The 18,682-nt window shown below is 33.4% G+C and overlaps 1 protein-coding gene and 1 long non-coding RNA gene across 2 annotated transcripts; one reads left to right on the forward strand and one right to left on the reverse strand.

Moving 5' to 3' along the window:
• Positions 1–2,291: 2,291 nt before the first annotated feature.
• On the reverse strand, positions 2,292–4,602 carry LOC143052260 (uncharacterized). The gene is made up of 3 exons (XR_012971054.1): positions 4,405–4,602; positions 3,160–3,557; positions 2,292–2,415 (listed from the first exon to the last, which is right to left on the reverse strand). It is a non-coding gene; the product is annotated as an uncharacterized LOC143052260 (long non-coding RNA).
• A 3,069-nt stretch (positions 4,603–7,671) lies between these two features.
• LOC143052262 (organic cation transporter protein-like) lies at positions 7,672–17,549 on the forward strand. Its single transcript, XM_076225251.1, has 10 exons — positions 7,672–7,982; positions 9,272–9,518; positions 10,523–10,626; positions 11,829–11,983; positions 12,635–12,803; positions 13,643–13,855; positions 14,840–15,066; positions 15,620–15,801; positions 16,410–16,561; positions 17,220–17,549. The coding sequence occupies exons 1-10, from the start codon at positions 7,840–7,842 to the stop codon at positions 17,296–17,298; spliced, it is 1,671 nt and encodes a 556-aa protein (XP_076081366.1). The 5' UTR covers positions 7,672–7,839; the 3' UTR covers positions 17,299–17,549.
• The last annotated feature ends 1,133 nt before the right edge of the window (positions 17,550–18,682 follow it).

Below are 18,682 nucleotides of genomic sequence, written 5' to 3' on the forward strand. Positions count from 1 at the left end.
GTTAATGCCACGACAGTTCCAATGAACAATACCGAACATTTATGTTATATAGTAATAAACATGATAAATAAATTGTATATTTTGTAGCCATTTCTAATGGTGTGTTCTTAATACTTTAATACTTGGCAATACATATATATTATATCATGTCAGTTGTTACTCTACTAGCCATTTCCAAACCTAATGAAAGATCAAAATTTGATGCAAACATGTGTTTTACAACTATTCCTACAGTAAAATAAAGTCTATGGGTTTAGTAGGAGAGCTCATTGTCTCGTGTATAACAACACTAACTACAGTTACCAAGTCTTGGATGGTACATCTATATTTTTAAGAAGTTTTAATTTCTGACCTTTGGCGGTTTTGCTGGATCCTTTCAATCTTTCTTTATGTTGCTCATTGTTGTTCAGCTGGTTCGTGGCTTGTTATAGTGAAATGTGTTTTTGATTTCACCAGATTAAGGACCATTTTTTGTTCGAGTCCTTTGGGGACATTCTTTGTCATTCGACATATGTTTACCTTTACAGTTTAAGTCTATTGCGGTACATTGCTCGTTTTCATGTTTCTCTCCACATTTTATAATACATTTTTGTTTATTCCTACATTTATTTACCATACATTTGAATTCTCGTCATAGTGTGGCACTGTTTACGATACCGCCGAAAGTGTGCTACACAATAGACTTTGAACATCAAGAAACAAAAATTACCATGCTTTCTTCAGGCAAATTCGATATCTGGAAATAAAAAGAAATAATGTCTATTACAAACGATGCAAGTCACCTCGTCCATACTACTGCCTGGTCTTTAGTTGTGTCTTCCATACATTTACAAAAAACAATGTATTTGCATATTTTTTCTCCATACATTTATTTCCATATTTTTTCGGTAAAATAAAAAAAAAATCTTAAAATAGTCATTCAGAAAATTCAGTTACCCGCTTTCTTCGTGTGTGCTTAACTTTGAAAAATAACCGCTTTAACATCGAACTCAACGTGTTATTACGTTTAAAAACCAAAACTATTGTCCAAAATAAATTCACTCTATTTCAAAGAAGTAAACCAAGGTGTTCTATGGACCATTACAAGCAAAGTTACATCTTCTGACATCAGACTTGGACTTCTCTTGAACTGAAATTTAATGTGCGTATTGATATGCGTTTACTTTTCAACATTGGCTAGAGGTATAGGGGGAGGGTTGAGATCTCATAAACATGTTTAACCCCGCCGCATTTTTGCGCCTGTTCCAAGTCAGGAGCCTCTGGCCTTTGTTAGTCTTGTATTATTTTGACTTTTAGTTTCTTGTGTACAATTTGGAGTTTAGTATGGCGTTCATTATCACTGAACTAATATATATTTGTTTAGGGGCCAGCTGAAGGACGCCTCCGGGTGTGGGAATTCCTCGTTGCATTGGAGATTTGTTGGTCTATGGTCGGGTTGTTGTCTCTTTGGCACATTCCTCATTTCCATTCTTAATTTAACTTTTAAAATGACTTCAGAAATGATTTCTATTTTGATCATGTTAATTAGAGTATAATTGTAAAAAGGCATCAACACCATCATACAATTAAAAACAATGAAATTAGTAAGAAACACCTCCCCCTTTCGAATGCATCCATAACCCCGTCACACACTGGATTGATAGGTTTGAGTTACCATATCATGCGCACATGTCAGAGATCCAGGACATGTGCGCATGCTGTGGTAACTCAAATCTAGCATCAACCCAATTATGAACAGGCACTGAAAAAATACACTAGTCAAACTGACTAGCTTACCTAGTCAAACTGACTGTCCACAGGATGACTATGTCAAAAGTCAATTGACTTATTATTTTTGTAAATCAACTAGCTTTTCTAGTCACCCCGACTTTGTTAAAATAGTATTTGTACTAGACCAATAGTCAAGTCTACTTATCATTCTAGTCAAGTTATCTCTTGCTGCGCACGCAGACTGACTAGCCAGTCCCTAAGATAATGCATGTTCCACATGCATTTCCTCATTCTCAAGAGCGTCCAGTGAAGAGAAAAAAAAATTGACTGCAAAATCTAAACATAGGCTTAACGAAATCAATCAGAAACAAACTTCAGGAAACGACTGACAATAAACCCCATTAAAGAAAACATGTCCTTTGGTGGATAATTGTCTCATATATATTATACCACATTTCTCAATTATGTACTTCTTGTTGATTTTATAAACCTGTTAACATTTGTGTATTTTTTTGTTTTTTTGTGTTATTTTAGAACACTAAAATTAAGAATAGTAACTAAAAATACTATCAACAAAGCAAAACATTTAATATCATTTATTTTGATAATTCTGGTCCGAACTCGGTCATCAGTTGTTCTTGGTCCCATCAATACTTCTTGGACTGTTCGGAATGCATCCCTGTTCCCTGGTTCTTCTTCCCAGATCTGCAAAATACAGAGATAGAACATAAGATGTGAATAGAATAGAATAACCGATAGTGAAGTGTGTAATGAAACTTTAGTTTCACAGATTCATTTGGAAAATTTTGCCTATATACTCTGACCTTGAACCAAACACACTTGTTTGTTATACATGTCCCATGTTCACATATTCTGAAATATTTAACTTTTTGGTTGTTTCTTTTAAAGTACATGCATGTACACATATACATGTACAACAAATAATTATTATGGATTTTTTTGAAATATACAACACAAGTTCACTTCTCAGCAGAAGAACTGGCTCAAGACAGCAGATGCATCTTTCCAATCCTAAAGGAACGAAGATTCCTTGTGTCGTAAAAATATGAGTTGTTTCAGTTTGAATTTTGCATTTAAAAAAGTAAAGGTTAACTGAATTCATTTTTCGGTTCTTTATTCTTAAATGTACAAATGTCCATTTAATTTTACTTCAGTTTTGTTTTCAATATTTTCTGTTCTTTGACCATACACTTTTTCATTCATTTTTTGTACATAAATAAGGCCGTTAGTTTTCTCGTTTGAATTGTTTTACATTTGTCATTTCGGGGCCCTTTACAGCTGACTATGCGGTATGGGCTTTGCTTATTGTTGAAGGCTGTATGGTGACCTATAGTTGTTAATTTCTGTGTCATTTGGTCTCATGTGGAGAGTTGTCTCATTGGCAAATATACCACATCTTCTTTTTCATACTTATAGTAATACACTTACCAAAATTTTGCCATATCAGTCTGTTTCTTTCTATTTTTAGGTAACTGATATTCTTGAAATCTTATGTACAATTGATATAGGTTAACTTTGTCTCCAGGTCAGGTTTTTCAATTTTTTTGTTTACTGACTAAATAACTTGGTTAGCAGAGGATTTTTCAGAATCGTGAGAATAAACACTTTTCTGAGGTGGGTTGCTAATTGTCATGGTTGTCTGCGAACAGGTGTCAACTGTACTGTCAGTTTCTGAAGACGAACTTGGGGCAAAGCAGTAGGATGACCTTGCACATAAACAATAGCCTGAAATATTCACAGATTCCTTTTTCTTTTGTCGATTTTGTTCTCTCTTCTTTCTTTTGTATTTTAGCTTTGAATTTAAGGAATGTCTACCCATATAATTGCTGTAAATAAAATAATATAATTGATTAAGCATATATAACCCTTAAATTTTAACTCCTTTAAGTTTTCTTAATGTACCAAACACCTGGAGACTTTATTATAGTTTATATAGCAACTGTAAGAATTAGGAAAAGAAAAGAGATATATGTATGCAGCTTAAAATATTTGTAACACAGAAAAAAAATTATACTCAAGTCCTGTCAATCTTGAACAAAGCTTTTACATCTAAACCAAGCGACTTTAAAGAAGAGAACAAATAGGTGTAGCTGCTAGAATCAATATAGCCATAGGGTAAGGGGGAATTCAGGGGTACCTCCCCCAAAAACAAATCATTAATCAGTGGCAGATCAAGAACGTTATGTAAGGGGGCTCACTTACTGACCTAAAGGGGGACGCTACAGTTTTGTTCAGTGATTCCCTATATAAGCAACCAATATAATTTATTACATTTCCCACAAAGCCCCCCCCCCCCCCCCTTTTCCCCCTCTGGACCCCCCTATGTTAATTAATACCTCCAATAGTCCGCAATCATGTATACATTTGATATCGACATGTTGTTGAAAAGTATAATTCAGATATTTAATTTAATTTAAATTCATACCGATTTAATTTAGACAAAAAACAAATAACGAATGATATAGCTGTGTGTCATTTTCTTGTGAAAATAAATGGATTGAACGGGCGCAGCCATGTTTATTTCAGTGTATCCTCATTGTAACCGTTTGCCAGCACATGAGCAATGTTGTCTTTATAGTTATATTTACCATGTTTACCTGTTTACGATTTCTTAAAAAAAAATAGGTGTTAATTAAAAAATTACAAACTTTGCAGAACATAAGAAATATTTACCTTTTTTCTAAGGAAACGATGTGAACTTCTTGTCCCTTTTCTTTGTTATGAAAGCACGTGTTGAGGCGCGAGAAGATGTGCGTCGGCTATCCAGATGTATAAGATAAGACGTCATAGCGGGCATCATCAAATTTCACTATGCATGCTGAGTAAAGTTACTAGGTTAAACAGTAGCGATTTTATCTACTAGACATCTAACTGAGATTACTAGACAGACTAGTCATTTTGACTAGGTATTTTTTTCAGTGGGGTGGAAAGAACACACAAAAGATGCCATTAACAATTTTGATGGTTGGAAGAAATTATACAATATAACAGTTTAAGTCGGACTTCACAATAAGAAAATAACATGCTAAAAAAATAACGTCACCTTGTCCCCCTCTAAAAAGTATAACGGAGAAGCAAATGTGTTTATTGTAGCGAAAATTTACAATTGATGTACACTGATGTAATGCAATAGATATACAGTGTGGTGTTTTAATGTGACTATTGTAATTGAACACTTAACTTCTATTTCGTCATAAAAGATGGCTAAAATCCGTTTAAATCGTAAAAAAAATATAATTTCGAAAAGCATTCGCGTCTCTTTCGTCACCATTTAACCGTTTAACTCGACTCGAGTAAACCTAGTCAGGGGCAGGGTTGATATCCTGTTAACCGAGGGTTTTAAAATGATTAAACTCGGGTTACCCGAGTCGGACGAATCGAAGTAGGTCAATGAAATAAAGTTTTGGAGACAAATTTTGATGACGGAAAGTTGATTTTCATTCTCATATGAATTTACTCCGTATAAAGCACTTATTCAGTTCTCTTAATGATGTTCATACATTGTGATAGTTATTTTGTAAAAAAAAAGAAATACGATAGCGGCCAATGTTTATTTCGAAATCAAACTTTTATTTTTTGCAATAGATCCATCAAGGATTGTAATAATCGACTAAATTATTTGGTTGACATTGATATTAATAATTATAGTCTTTATTTGTCATACAAGTAACATTATACTCGTGACTTAAACAAAAGTAACAACAACAATAAAATAACTGAGTTAAACACACACATATCTATATATATACAAGTAAAACTAACTGAGAGTCCCTTGTCCTCAGCTCTAAAGACTGTTTTATAAAGGAACCTTTTTTTCAATTGGTTTATATTAATAATCAACACGATTTTTTAGAAGTCCCGTGTCTAGTACCGACTTTTGTGTGGACAATTGAAATTGATCACTGATACATAGTATAACGATTAACACATATATGCATCTTAATATAATAAAATTAAAACTATATCTTAAAGGACAATCATTTTATACATAAGTGTACCATAAGGCATCTTTAATCATACATGTATTTACATAATAATTACGAACGGAAGATAAATTTTAAACATAGCCGTGCAACTTAGCATAATGAATATTTACTTGACCTTTTGTCCTATATATGAACATTCGATATAACGAGATTACTACTGTTTGTCAAAGTTTACAAGTTTTTACAAGTTGAGGGACAATGTCAAAGTTTACAAGTTTCTACAAGTTGAGGGACAACATGCAAATACATCTATATGTCCCTGATCTCAATGCATTGCCCATTATTCTATACATGTTAATAGTTGCGAATAATAATGTACTATATAATAAGGAAATATTTTGTTACTGCCGATTTAGCAGATCTAACACAAATGGGTTAATTTTCATAAAAATATTGTTAAATTTTATGTTAACACTTTTTAACCTTCATTTACCGCTGAGTGAAATAAACAAGTTGAGAAATCGCATTCATATACTAACGTAATAATAACGTTTGAAAGATAAGATTAAGCGTAGTAGTAAATTATAGAATTGGGAATATTTATTAGCTCTTCCTAATAAACGTTCGGTATGCACGACGAGATCACTGTGATTGGTCAAAGTTTACAAGTTAGTGCTAGTTTAGTGATAACACTCATGTACATATGTAGTACCTTCATTAAATGTATTGGAATGTACATAAGCATCAACGTTTTAAAATGCTGGTGCATTGTATTATAACATACAATAAATGTATTCTAATCTGAGGAACATTTTAACAAAAAATTTTACTAATGATACTGATGATCCACCACAAAGTAATATAAATAGAACCATACCAATAGTAAGCAAATACATATAAAAAAATATGTGTATGATTGCCAATGAGACAATTCTCTACAAGAGACCGAATCGACACAGAAATTAACAACTACAGGTCACAGTACGGCCATAAACAATGAGCAAAGTCAATACCGCATAATCAGCTATAAAAGGCCCCGAAATGACAATGTAAAACAATTCAAACGAGAAAACTAATGGCCTTATTTATGTTAATTCTCCTCCATGCCCGTCTTGAACATAACAAAAATATTAAATAACACTCCTAAAGCTCAGTTCTGTTGTCACCGTGCAAGACAGTTACTAACACCATATCGGAAAAAACTTAATCTCCTTTTGTCATAAGACACTGTCAAACATCCAAACATACTGTCCACACTCATCTGTGTCCACACTTGTATTATAACATAATATATCTGACCAATATACTGTTCCTGTTTCTTTTCATTTTCTCTTTGCACGTTAAGAACCCTTGCAACAACTCTTTGATGGGTCCGTTGGTGGCCTTTTGTAAGGCAAAATTACTGTCCCTATCCAATATGAACTCACTTGACAGTGGCAGTCCAAATTCCCCGACTATCATCCCGGATGACCTCTATTATGATAAGACCGACCTATTGTATTTATTGTGAACTTGTTCTCGTCCTGAATAGGCATGAAATATTTGCCACTGGACGTTAAACAACCAATAATCAATCAATATTTCTATTCTATATACAGGACGGCGGGATATAGTAATGTGGTCACTTTAAAGACAATCAAACCCATGTCTTAGTAGGGAGTCCACTTGCTTCCCGGGGTGTATAAATACGCAGCAACGACCGGTCAGAATGGGAACGTTAAATATGATGCGTCGTGTAGAGAGAGAAACAGAGGATGAGTGCTACACACTATGCACGTTTGCCATGTAGCTAGGAATTAAAATTTTGCATATTCAATACACATATATACATATATTACTTTATATAATAAATTAAAAATACATCTATTTAATATTTAATTAAAATAGTACAACAATTTACTATAAATTTGCCTTTATTTCAACCAAATGTATAACACTTAAAGTGCAGGTTATCTTTTTGTATCTGAAGATTATGTGTAATATTTGTTTATCACAAAAGGTCATTATACTTGGTCCAGACATACTAACATAGGTCATAGAAGTTTTCATAGCTTTTGAAGTTGTTTTTCAAATATGACCATACATGTATAACAATGACAAAAGGGATACTGAATTGATCATCAACATTTATCTTTTCAATTTAAATATCTTGCCTTCAATTTAAGGAGAAAAAATCCTAAATATGAAATTTGATGACATTTTGTCGGATGTTGGCGACTTTGGATGGTACCAGAAGCGGAATTTCATTCTTTTGATTATAGGTTGGACTTTAACGGCACCATTCATGGTTCTCTCAGTGTTCGTTCTTGCAATGCCAGAACACAGGTAAAATGTAATTAGTGTAATACATCTATACAATACATGTGTGCACATTACCATGCATATTACAATTACGCGTAAAAATCATTACCTTAATTGCGAGCATTCATTTTACAGGTAAACATGTTGAATTATACTTGTCATCCAAAGAGTTCATCTCTGGAAAAAGGCCATTCCTTGCGCTTTCGCGATATACGGCTATAACCAAACTATTCAGGCACGTTATTCCATTTTTAATCAGTTCACACCTGACTAGTTTTGTAGATCTAATAGCTATTTCAGGCTGTTGCTTTTCTCTACAACGGTACGGGTAATCTGCCTCTGACCTCTGTCTAGAATAGGTGTCATGTAAACACTTAGCAGTGGCGGAATCAGGGGGTCGTAAAGTGCGTACGCCCCGTCCCCATTGATCAGAAAATATATTATTGTTTTTGCATGAAATCGTCTCAGGTGTATAGCGTCTTGCTACGCTCGCCTATATTTCTTATTATCTATAGAATTAAGCTCGCCTTTCATGACTGTTGTATATTGCTCACTTGTTTTATGCTGTTTTTCTTTTTTTTTTTCTTTTTGCAATTCTTTAAGGTGCACCATCATTATATATTCCCTGACTCTTCCCATACAGAGAGTTGATCAGTCTTGCGTTATGTTTTCCAACAATCGAAGCTCTATGTATGTGTATCAATGCAACTTTTCAACAATACTTAGCTTATTCACTAGTGTAGCAATTCGCAATTTATATATGTATTCCCTATGGGCTTGAGTGATTCTCTTGAACACTTAATAATATATATATTTTTTTTTTCAGAAATAATTATAAAAAATAAATAATTTAAAGTATACACTTGCTCGAAATTTAAAATATACGATATTTTATTTTAAATGATTGACATGAATAAATAGGATGCTTCTGTCATATAAAATTACTTCAAGTCACAGCAAGCTAGTATCTTAATACTGTACCAAGTGTTTACATATCATCTGAAAAGATAAATAATCTGAGTGAGATAACCCTACTTTAAAACATTCATAAAATGTTTCATGTGTCGATATCTCATACTACCAAATTTCATACTCAGTACATTCATCGTCAAGAATCTATTCTTTGGATATAAGTATACTTGGTGTCAGTGATAGAGGCTCTTAACTTCAAATTGGCAATCAATAGTGTTCTTTACTTGCTACATTTAACACAATCAGACTTATATAATCAATTAACTAAAGCAATGAAATGCAAAACCATTTTATAATTTTTCTATTAATCACAGTGTGTTTCTCTCTGAAATCCTTTACAGGTGCAAATTACCTGGATACGACAACGATACATATGCAATACAAAGCGATACCCATCAGCTATTGCTTGACGAGTACATTCCACTTTCATCCGACAGTGAACACTTGTATGACCAGTGTCACGTGTACCAAATAGACCAATACAATACTGTGTTTGACAATCATAGTCATCCAGTAAACTCCAGTATTTTAAAATGTTCCGAATGGGTGTACAGTAGTGAGCTGTTCGATTATACATTTGTTATGAAGGTAAAACTATACATGTATACAAGTAAATAAAGATAAGAACATGTGGTATGATTGCCATTTAGACAACTCCCTACAAAAGACCAAATGACACAGAAATTAACACCTATAAAATAACCGTACGGTCTTCAAAAATGCATACAGCCCAATCCTCATAGTAAGCTATAAAAGTCCCCGAAATGACAAATGAAAAACAATTCAAACAAGAACAATAACGGCCTAACTATTGTTCAATATGCATTGAACGAAAAACAAATATGCAAAACATCAACAAACGATGACCACTGCATTACAGGCTCCTGACTTGGGACATGCACATCCATACAGAATGTGGCGGGGTTAAATATGTAAGTTGATCCCAAATGTCAGTATTTTTGAATGGGTTCAAGTAAATGGCCTGCTTGCATAAACCTTTATTTTGAAAAGAAAAGAAGCTGTGGCATTATTAATCATGAGACTACCCTGTAGATTAACATCTTCTAAGACTACATAGTCAGACATTATACGAAAAGACATCCCCTGATCATCATGGGAGACGCCACTAGGCGAGTTGTTGCGTTTTTAATGTGAACGAGGTGAGCGTTTTGTGTGCCAGATTGTAATCTTGGTGTCTTTGGTGAATGTTAACTTGGAATCTAAAGTTTTGTCTCTAGTCAGATCACATCAGAGACCAAGAAATTTGTATTTAAGTTACCTCTAAGCACGGGCCTCGCAAAAAGGAGATGCTTGGTCGGCCTAGAGTCATAATAATGCTTCCAGGTAGGGTGACAGTCTTCTAATAGTAGGGATTATAATTTTACCATTTTCACATGCACCCGTCATGAAAATACATTAAAAATGCCATAGGACGTTAAAACGACATCTATCATGATGCATGCGTACCACTATTAATAGAACTTGTGTATTGATTAAAATCAAATCAATTAAGATTAAAGTAAAAAGCTTAATATATTTTCTCTTATATGAAATTTTGCATTTTATATTTTTTTAATGTGTGTTTCTTTTAGGAAAATTTGGTATGTGACAACAAATACAAAATTTCCTTATCAAAGACTATATTCTTTGGTGGAGTACTTGTAGGCTCTTTTATGTTCGGCATTATTTCTGATACGTAAGTAAAAAAATATTGAAAAACCAAAAAAAATGGGAACCCAATATCAGATTGTTTTCATCAGTTATATAATATCGTAAAACAAAAATAAATGAAGGGGGATGGGCGGAAAATACCATTAACAATATTAAAAGATTTGAATGTTCAACTCTTACGTAAATGGAAAGAGGTACTCTTAATATACACTGTGTATTTTATCCACATGTTTAAAGTTAGAACCAAATATTTTATAGAAATACAAATATATGATTAGGTTAATAAATGGTGCTACGACAGAGCTATAAAGTAAGTACTTTGTTGAACCCTTTCTAAAAAATAGATACATGGAGAAGTGGTATAAGTGCCAATGACACAACTCTCCATTCAAGTCAAAATTTGTAAAAGAAAAACCATTATAGGTTAAAAGTACAGTCTTCAACACGGAGCCTGGGCTCACACCGAACAGGAAGCAGCAACAAAGGACCCATTAAATGAACAGTGTAAAACCATTCAAACGGAAAACCAACGGTCTACTCTGTATAAAAAACGAGAAACACTTGTGAATCAATAAACGGCAACTACTGCACACCAGGTTTCTAATGTCTTTATTAGACGAAAAGAAAAGAAAAAGTTTAGGTCATACCAATCTGAGTCATCGGATTTTGTCTAATGCTTACATTTAGTTCGTTTCTGTGTGTGTTACATTTTGATGTTGTGTCGTCATTCTCCTCTTATATTTAATGCGTTTCCCTCGGTTTTGGTTTGTGACCCGGATTTGTTTGGGTTTTTTTCTATGGATTTATGAGTTTTGAACATCGGTATACTACTGTTGCCTTTATTTACTGCCTTACTAGAGTTGGAATAAAAAGAGGTCGCTTTACTTATATTCAATATAAAAATAACGATATTTTATTCTGATTTTATCCGATTATATTTTAGTATTGAAAAGGGGAAAAGAAAATATTTTTTCCCTCATAATTACCGATAATAGTGTTCAGTAAAGGGACATGAAATATCTTACGTATCCTGCTTATAGTTAAAATTGCATTCTAATTCTTATCAATTATGAATTTTGGTATATAGAAACACCGTACTTTTAATAAACATTTTGTTCTTATTCTTCATGTTCTTACCGATTATTTGTTTAGTATATGGATATGAATATGATAAGACCTTACTTTTTGTCAACAATGTTTTCTCATTCTGGCGATTGTATTGTTTAGTATAGGAAGAAGAAAGACGTTGCTGATAGCTACCTTGTTCTTATTTGCCTCTGGTTTAACGTTAGCCTGGTCCCAGAGCTACACAATGTTTGTCATCTTAAGATTCTGTACTGGCTTTTGTAATGTCGGAATGTTTATCACAATATACGTTATTGGTAAGGATCTGGTATTGAAGTAAATGAATTATATAGAGATAGGAAGATGTGGTATGAGTGCCAATGAGACAACTCGCCATCAAAGTCACAACTTATAAACAACTTATAAAAGTAAACCAAAATAGGTCAGAGTACGGTCTTCAACACCGAGTCTATGCTCACACCGAACACCAAGCTATAAAGGGCCCAAAATTGACTGTGAAACCATTCAAGCGGAAAAACTAACGGTCTAATCTTTATAAAAAAACGAAATATACTTTTGAACCATATCAACAAACGACAACTACTGAACATCAGATATCTGACGTAGGACACGTGCGCACAAAACCTTCTTTGTAAATTTACGACAATATTGTTGACAATAAAAAGAATTGAAATAAAAAAATAACATCACACTTGTTATTTATTGTTAAATCTTATTTGGGATGTGTTGAATGGTAATATAAAGAAATATTTTACTATGAATAAAACTATTGTAACTAGCTATATCGTGTTGTATTGTGGATAAAAGACAATAGAATAAAATCAAAAGAAGCAGAACAGGTATACTATGACCAAACACGAAAACAAGTCATTACACAGTTAACATAAAGTCATGAAAGTTTGACTTGTGTGTTATCCATCATCTTATCATTTGTATATTTTCCTCAGCTATGGAATGGGTTGGTCCATCTAAACGTATGTTGGTTGGACTAGTAATACATCTTGTTGGACCAACAGGTGAACTCTACATGCTGGCAGTAGCCTATTTTGTAAGGACTTGGAATTGGATTATAATCGCCATGGTGGTTCCCATTGGACTCTTTACAGTTTTGTGGTGGTATGTTTTCGATACAATTGAATATTTCGCGGTTTGTAACTTTTCTATCTATCTCAGCGATGAGACTGAACCAGTACGAAATGAGCCTCACAGGTGGCTGGGGAATAAAAATATGGTTAATATAGGTCTTCTTCCCACCGGTATTAAAACCTTCGCCGAAGATGGGCGTCCGTTTGTCTGTGTGGAATGTTCAAGTACAGTTAGAAAAAGAACGCAACATCCGATGCCTATGCACGCTAAGAATCTTTTAATGACGATTTGAGGGGTCCGTAAAACATGTCGCAAAGCACAACTTCTGTCCAAATACAATTTATCCTCAGTTTACCAGTGACAGTCTAAATGTCCCCGACCAAGATCACAGACGGTCTCTATCACTGGACTTACTTATTGTATTAATTATAAGTTTTCGTCATGAACATGCATCAAATGTTTGCCACTTGAAGTTACGCAACGATCAATCAATTAATACCAAATAGTATTTCTTAATCATTGTTATGCAGGCGCACTCGATATATATGTATATATAAATAAGGAGAAGTGGTATGATTGCAAATGAAACAACTATTCATTGGAGTTCAAATGACGTGAATGAAAGCAATTATAGGTCACCGTTTAGCATTCGACGATAAGAAACCCCACACCACATAATTAGCCATTCAACTTACAACACTCCGGTTTCGGTGGGGTTCGTGTAGCTGTCTTTACTTTTAATGTTGAGGTTTTTTTTGTGTCTCTTTTTCGTTTTGTTATACGGCTTTAATTTTGTTTGACTATCCTTTTGGTATTTCAGCCATCTTTTACTCTAAATGGATTTATATGACAAACTCTTTCTTTTTAAGGTTCATCCCCGAGTCTCCGAGATGGCTTTGTGGAAAAGGAAAACTAAAAGAGGCGAAGAATTTACTTCGGTGTGCTGCAAAAGTCAACAAAACAACCTTCTCTGAGAAAATGGTTGATAACTTGCCCGTCGAAAAGAAAGAAGCTGGAAAAGTTTGGTTGTTGTTTACAGATAGAACCCTAGGATGTCGTACTCTTGTAATTTTCTACAACTGGTAACACAAGTATACATAATTAGACTTTTTTCTGATTTTGTTTTAGCATTTAGACCTGTATTTGAATAAGGGAAAAGGTAAAAATGTGTAGCATTCATACTTCTTGACATATAATCTAGTAAAATGTGTATAAAATGTACATAACATGCACCGTAAATTATGCCACACAAGCATTTTATTGAAAATTAACATGTTTCTGCAATGGACATCCTATTCTTTGCCGTATGCCTTAAAATAATGTTTGTGTACAGTAGTGAACTCATTTTTGTTTTGTAAAAGTAAGGAGGATATTATTGCTTGTATTGCATAACTTGACCACTTGACCTTACAATTGTCTCAAGAAGCTACAACTTTCCATTTTCATTTCATTCACTATGTCTTGTTCTAGATAATTTCAAAGAAGAATTGCGAATATCTTGTCATTCAGCAACACATGAAAAATCACAATGGAAACTTTTAAAATTAAAGGAATAACATAGCGTTTTATAATTTTAATAGTTAACACTGAAATTAAATACTATACTGTCTTCTATGTGTTGCCGGTATGCATTTAATATTTGTCGTTAGACTATACAGCCATCAACTAATCGGTTATTTCTATTAGGATGATCGCTAGTATGGTGCTTTATGGACTCACACTAAACACCGGTATGTTGTATGAGGATTATTACATTAACTCATTTGTTTGGTTTTTGTTAGGATGGTCGCTAGTCTGGTGTATTACGGACTATCACTGAACACTGGTATGTTGTATGGGGATTATTACATTAACTCATTTGTTTGGTTTTTGTTAGGATGGTCGCTAGTATGGTGTTTTACGGACTAACACTGAACACTGGTATGTTGTATGGGGATTATTACATTAACTCATTTGTTTGGGTTTTGTTAGGATGGTCGCTAGTATGGTGTTTTATGGACTAACACTGAACACTGGTATGTTGTATGGGGATTATTACATTAACTCATTTGTTTGGTTTTTGTTAGGATGGTCGCTAGTATGGTGTTTTACGGACTAACACTGAACACTGGTATGTTATATGGGGATTATTACATTAACTACATGTTGGTAGTTTTGGTGGAATATCCGGGACATATACTGACCTTATTGATGGTTGATAGATACGGACGTAGAAAGAGCCACTTTATTTATATGCTTGTTGGAGGAGTCTCGTGTCTCAGTACGATATTTACTGTTACTTTTGGCGGAAAAGGTAGATATTTGTATATATTTAATACTCAATGCACGTCATGCTTTGAATATATGCACGTATGTTTCTGCTTGTTAATATGTTTTCAAATAATCGATCGTGCTTATATAGATATAAGAAAATGTGATAGGAGTGCCAATGAGACAACCCTCCATCCAAGTCACAATGTAAAAAGTAAACCATTATAGGTAACAATATGAAGCCTTGGCTCACACCTTAAAGATTTAACTAGTCTTATATTTTAATTTACAAATATATTTAAAACTGATCCCACGGATTGAAGTTGGTATATTAATTGACTATTTGTCCAATCTACAGCTTCTTTGTCCAGTGTAGACCACATTCCGTGCCATTTATTCCGATCGGCCAATTTGGCAAAACCTAAAATTTATGTGTTACTGATCAAAATATGCGATATTTTAAAATTAGTCACTGGACGTTAAGTAATCAATCTATCATTAAACTAAATCTCTGCATAACAAACATATGAAAATTAATAAAATTATGGACTAATCACTCCCTTTTCCAATAATATGACATCTATTTTTATTTACAGATCTGCAGTCTTTAACTACAGCACTAGCAATGTTGGGAAAACTGTTTGCCACTGCAGCCTTTGCAACGATCTATATTATATCGGCGGAGTTGTTTCCAACAGCTATTCGTAATGCAGGCATGGGATCTAGTTCATTGTGGGCTCGTGTTGGCGGAATGATTTCGCCATTCATAGCTGACACTGTAGGTTAAACCAGTATTTTTTTGTAATTGATATAATCGTTATTATAAATAACTGAAGTTTTTATTGTTTTCAAATGAACATTTTATTTATTAATTCTTCCACATTAATCATCTGATCATGTATAGTATATGGGCTCTTGAAAGCCTTTTTAAATATAAAATCATTTACAAACGAGATTATTTTATTGTATTTCATAATTTCTTTACTGTGTAACTTAGTTTTTAAATTGTTTAATTTATTTTATAGTAAAATTATTCACAGGTCTGTCCAATATTATGTTGTATGGATATGGTAACTTAATAGAGTATTTACATAAGAACAGGGTTGTCTCCCTTGATATTTATCATACCATATAATATAATATTTCCTTTTTTATGTGTGTATTAGATCTCTTTGTCAGCTATAACTCTTTTTCAATATTTATGTACATATGTATTTATATTGTTCATTTTATGCTCTTTGTGAGTTTTCTTGAATAAATAATTTGAATTTGAATTTATTAAACATTGGACGTGTTATTGTTAGAACCAGCATAGCAGTTGCATAGTGTAGTTAAAGACAGATGTGAACATACCTTTTATTACTTTTTTATGACTTGATTTTTTAGGCAGATTTGATTGGAGGAACTTCCGGTAAAGCTATCCCATTGGTTATTTTTGGTGCCGCTTCCTTAGTAGCGGCGGGTTTGACGCTAACTCTGCCTGAAACCTTAAACAGACAATTACCAGAAACAATAGAGGACGGTAAAAATTTCACAAAGTAAGTATAAGTATCAATTGATTTACAGGTACAGTAATAAAATTAAACAGATTGCATGTGTTTAGGAGTGGAATGTAGTCGCTAAATTGATCATCAAATTATTATCAGCTGGATTTTTCATACTCGATGGTGTAATCTATGCAGAGGGAGAATAATTTATGATTCACTGGAAAACTTACATCCCCTAAAACTCTTTTTTTGCCTTTAAACTTTACTTTGCATCAACATAACAATAACTTCCACAAACTCAGAGAAGTTGTGAATTTGGGTGTTATCGCATTTTCTGTTTTAGAGCTACTAGTATGCTCCTTCGCAAATAGAAAAAAAAATGCAGAATTTTCGTTTCCATTAAATAAGTTTAGTTTGCCTTCACCAAATGTTATCGTCTTCGAGCTTATACACAATGCGTATTACTACAAAACGCTGATCAAGTTTGAATTTGGGAACGTCACTTTTTCCGTGCTTGAGTTAGTACCAATTATAACGTGTAATGCATAATCTGTGTCGAATGAACACATTCTCCATTTTTTAGATGGAGGGGTAGTATACGATTCCGTTTTTGTTTTACTTTGATCTGTATCTTCCTACTTTAATAATGTTATTTATTTGTTATATACTGCTACCTTACAAATCATTGTAAACCAAATTTTTATTTCAGAAAAGCATATAAAGAGAAAGAAAAAGCACATGAACTTATTATCAAGGAACCGCAAATTTCAATAATAACAAAATTATAATAATTGATCACAGGATATTTTGCCTCTTTCAAATGTCACACAGTGAATAGAAAACATCTGAAAATGTCAAACGAAGATTAGCAGCAATTACCAGTTATAATTTGTTGAATGGATTATTGATGCTTTAAAAGTTAGTACTAGTATAGTGTGCTATTATTCGTGACAACAACTTATAGACTGCACTACGATAACACAGAAACGGTAGTTCGTTGCTAATCAACATGTACATAAAATAAAACATATTGATTTCATAGTGCACTTAACTTCTATCTTTTACTAACTACTATCACCACTCGAAAACATCAGAAAAGAGGGGGACATAGTGCCCATAACCACCGAATGACTACTTGTTTTATCTTATTTATGTAATAATACCTGTTCGTGGTAATATCACCACCATTTGACGTCATTCGTCGGTCTATCTGTTTACGTTTCACTGTTCAAATATATACCTTGAACAATGGTGGACCTTGTATGTGTATATAAAGTCCTTCAAGAAAAATAATATTTCATTCCAGTTGATAAAGATTAGGTCATAATAGCCAATTGTAGGCCAAAACAATGTTGACCTGTGAAATTATAAGACCAAGTCTATTTAGCTCAATTTTATCTGTTCGTCGTTTTTCTTTTTCGTTTTGACCATTGTTTTCGGATTTTTCTCGACCATGATTTTTGATTGCCGTCTTGGTGTCTCTCTCACTACCCGGTAAGAATATTTCCCATCAATGCATATTATTTCAACCTTATTTTCTCCAAAGAGGGTATCATGCTATTAATAGCAATGAAACAAATTGCAGCATTTCTTTTTCAACATTTGTTGAGATGTATTATTCGCAACACTGATTTGTAGTAACTAAAAAAATGTACATAAAATAAACGCGGAACACTAATTATGAAAACTCCTTCATGAAAAGAAATATTAGTTAGGAAAAGTCTTTGCAGTGTCCATAATCATTATGGACTGAAACTCCATAAACTGCGAGACGCACTAACCAAAGGCCAGATGCACTTCATAATCTGCACAATAAACTAATTTATTCATTACATCCATCCATGTTTTTACTTTGGACAACATTTTCAAATATATAGCTACTAGATCTACCTACAATGTACATTTTATAGCGCAATACACAGACAGCGGCTGTTCGAAGAGGAAACATTTGCCGTTATAAACAATAAGCATTATACAAGGGTAGAACTCGGTGGTATAGAGCTTATGTTTGTGTCACATGTGTCAATTTTTAGCCTTTAATTTGATTATTAAAACAAATTCAAGGAGATGTGATATGATTGCGAACGCGGAAATTATCCACAAAAGTTCAAATGAATTGGCTGTTAGAAATTGTAGGCATCTATACGGACTTCAACAATGAGAAAAGCCCAT

Source organism: Mytilus galloprovincialis, chromosome 11 (assembly GCF_965363235.1).
Source record: "Mytilus galloprovincialis chromosome 11, xbMytGall1.hap1.1, whole genome shotgun sequence".
Taxonomy (NCBI): Eukaryota; Metazoa; Mollusca; class Bivalvia; order Mytilida; family Mytilidae; genus Mytilus; species Mytilus galloprovincialis.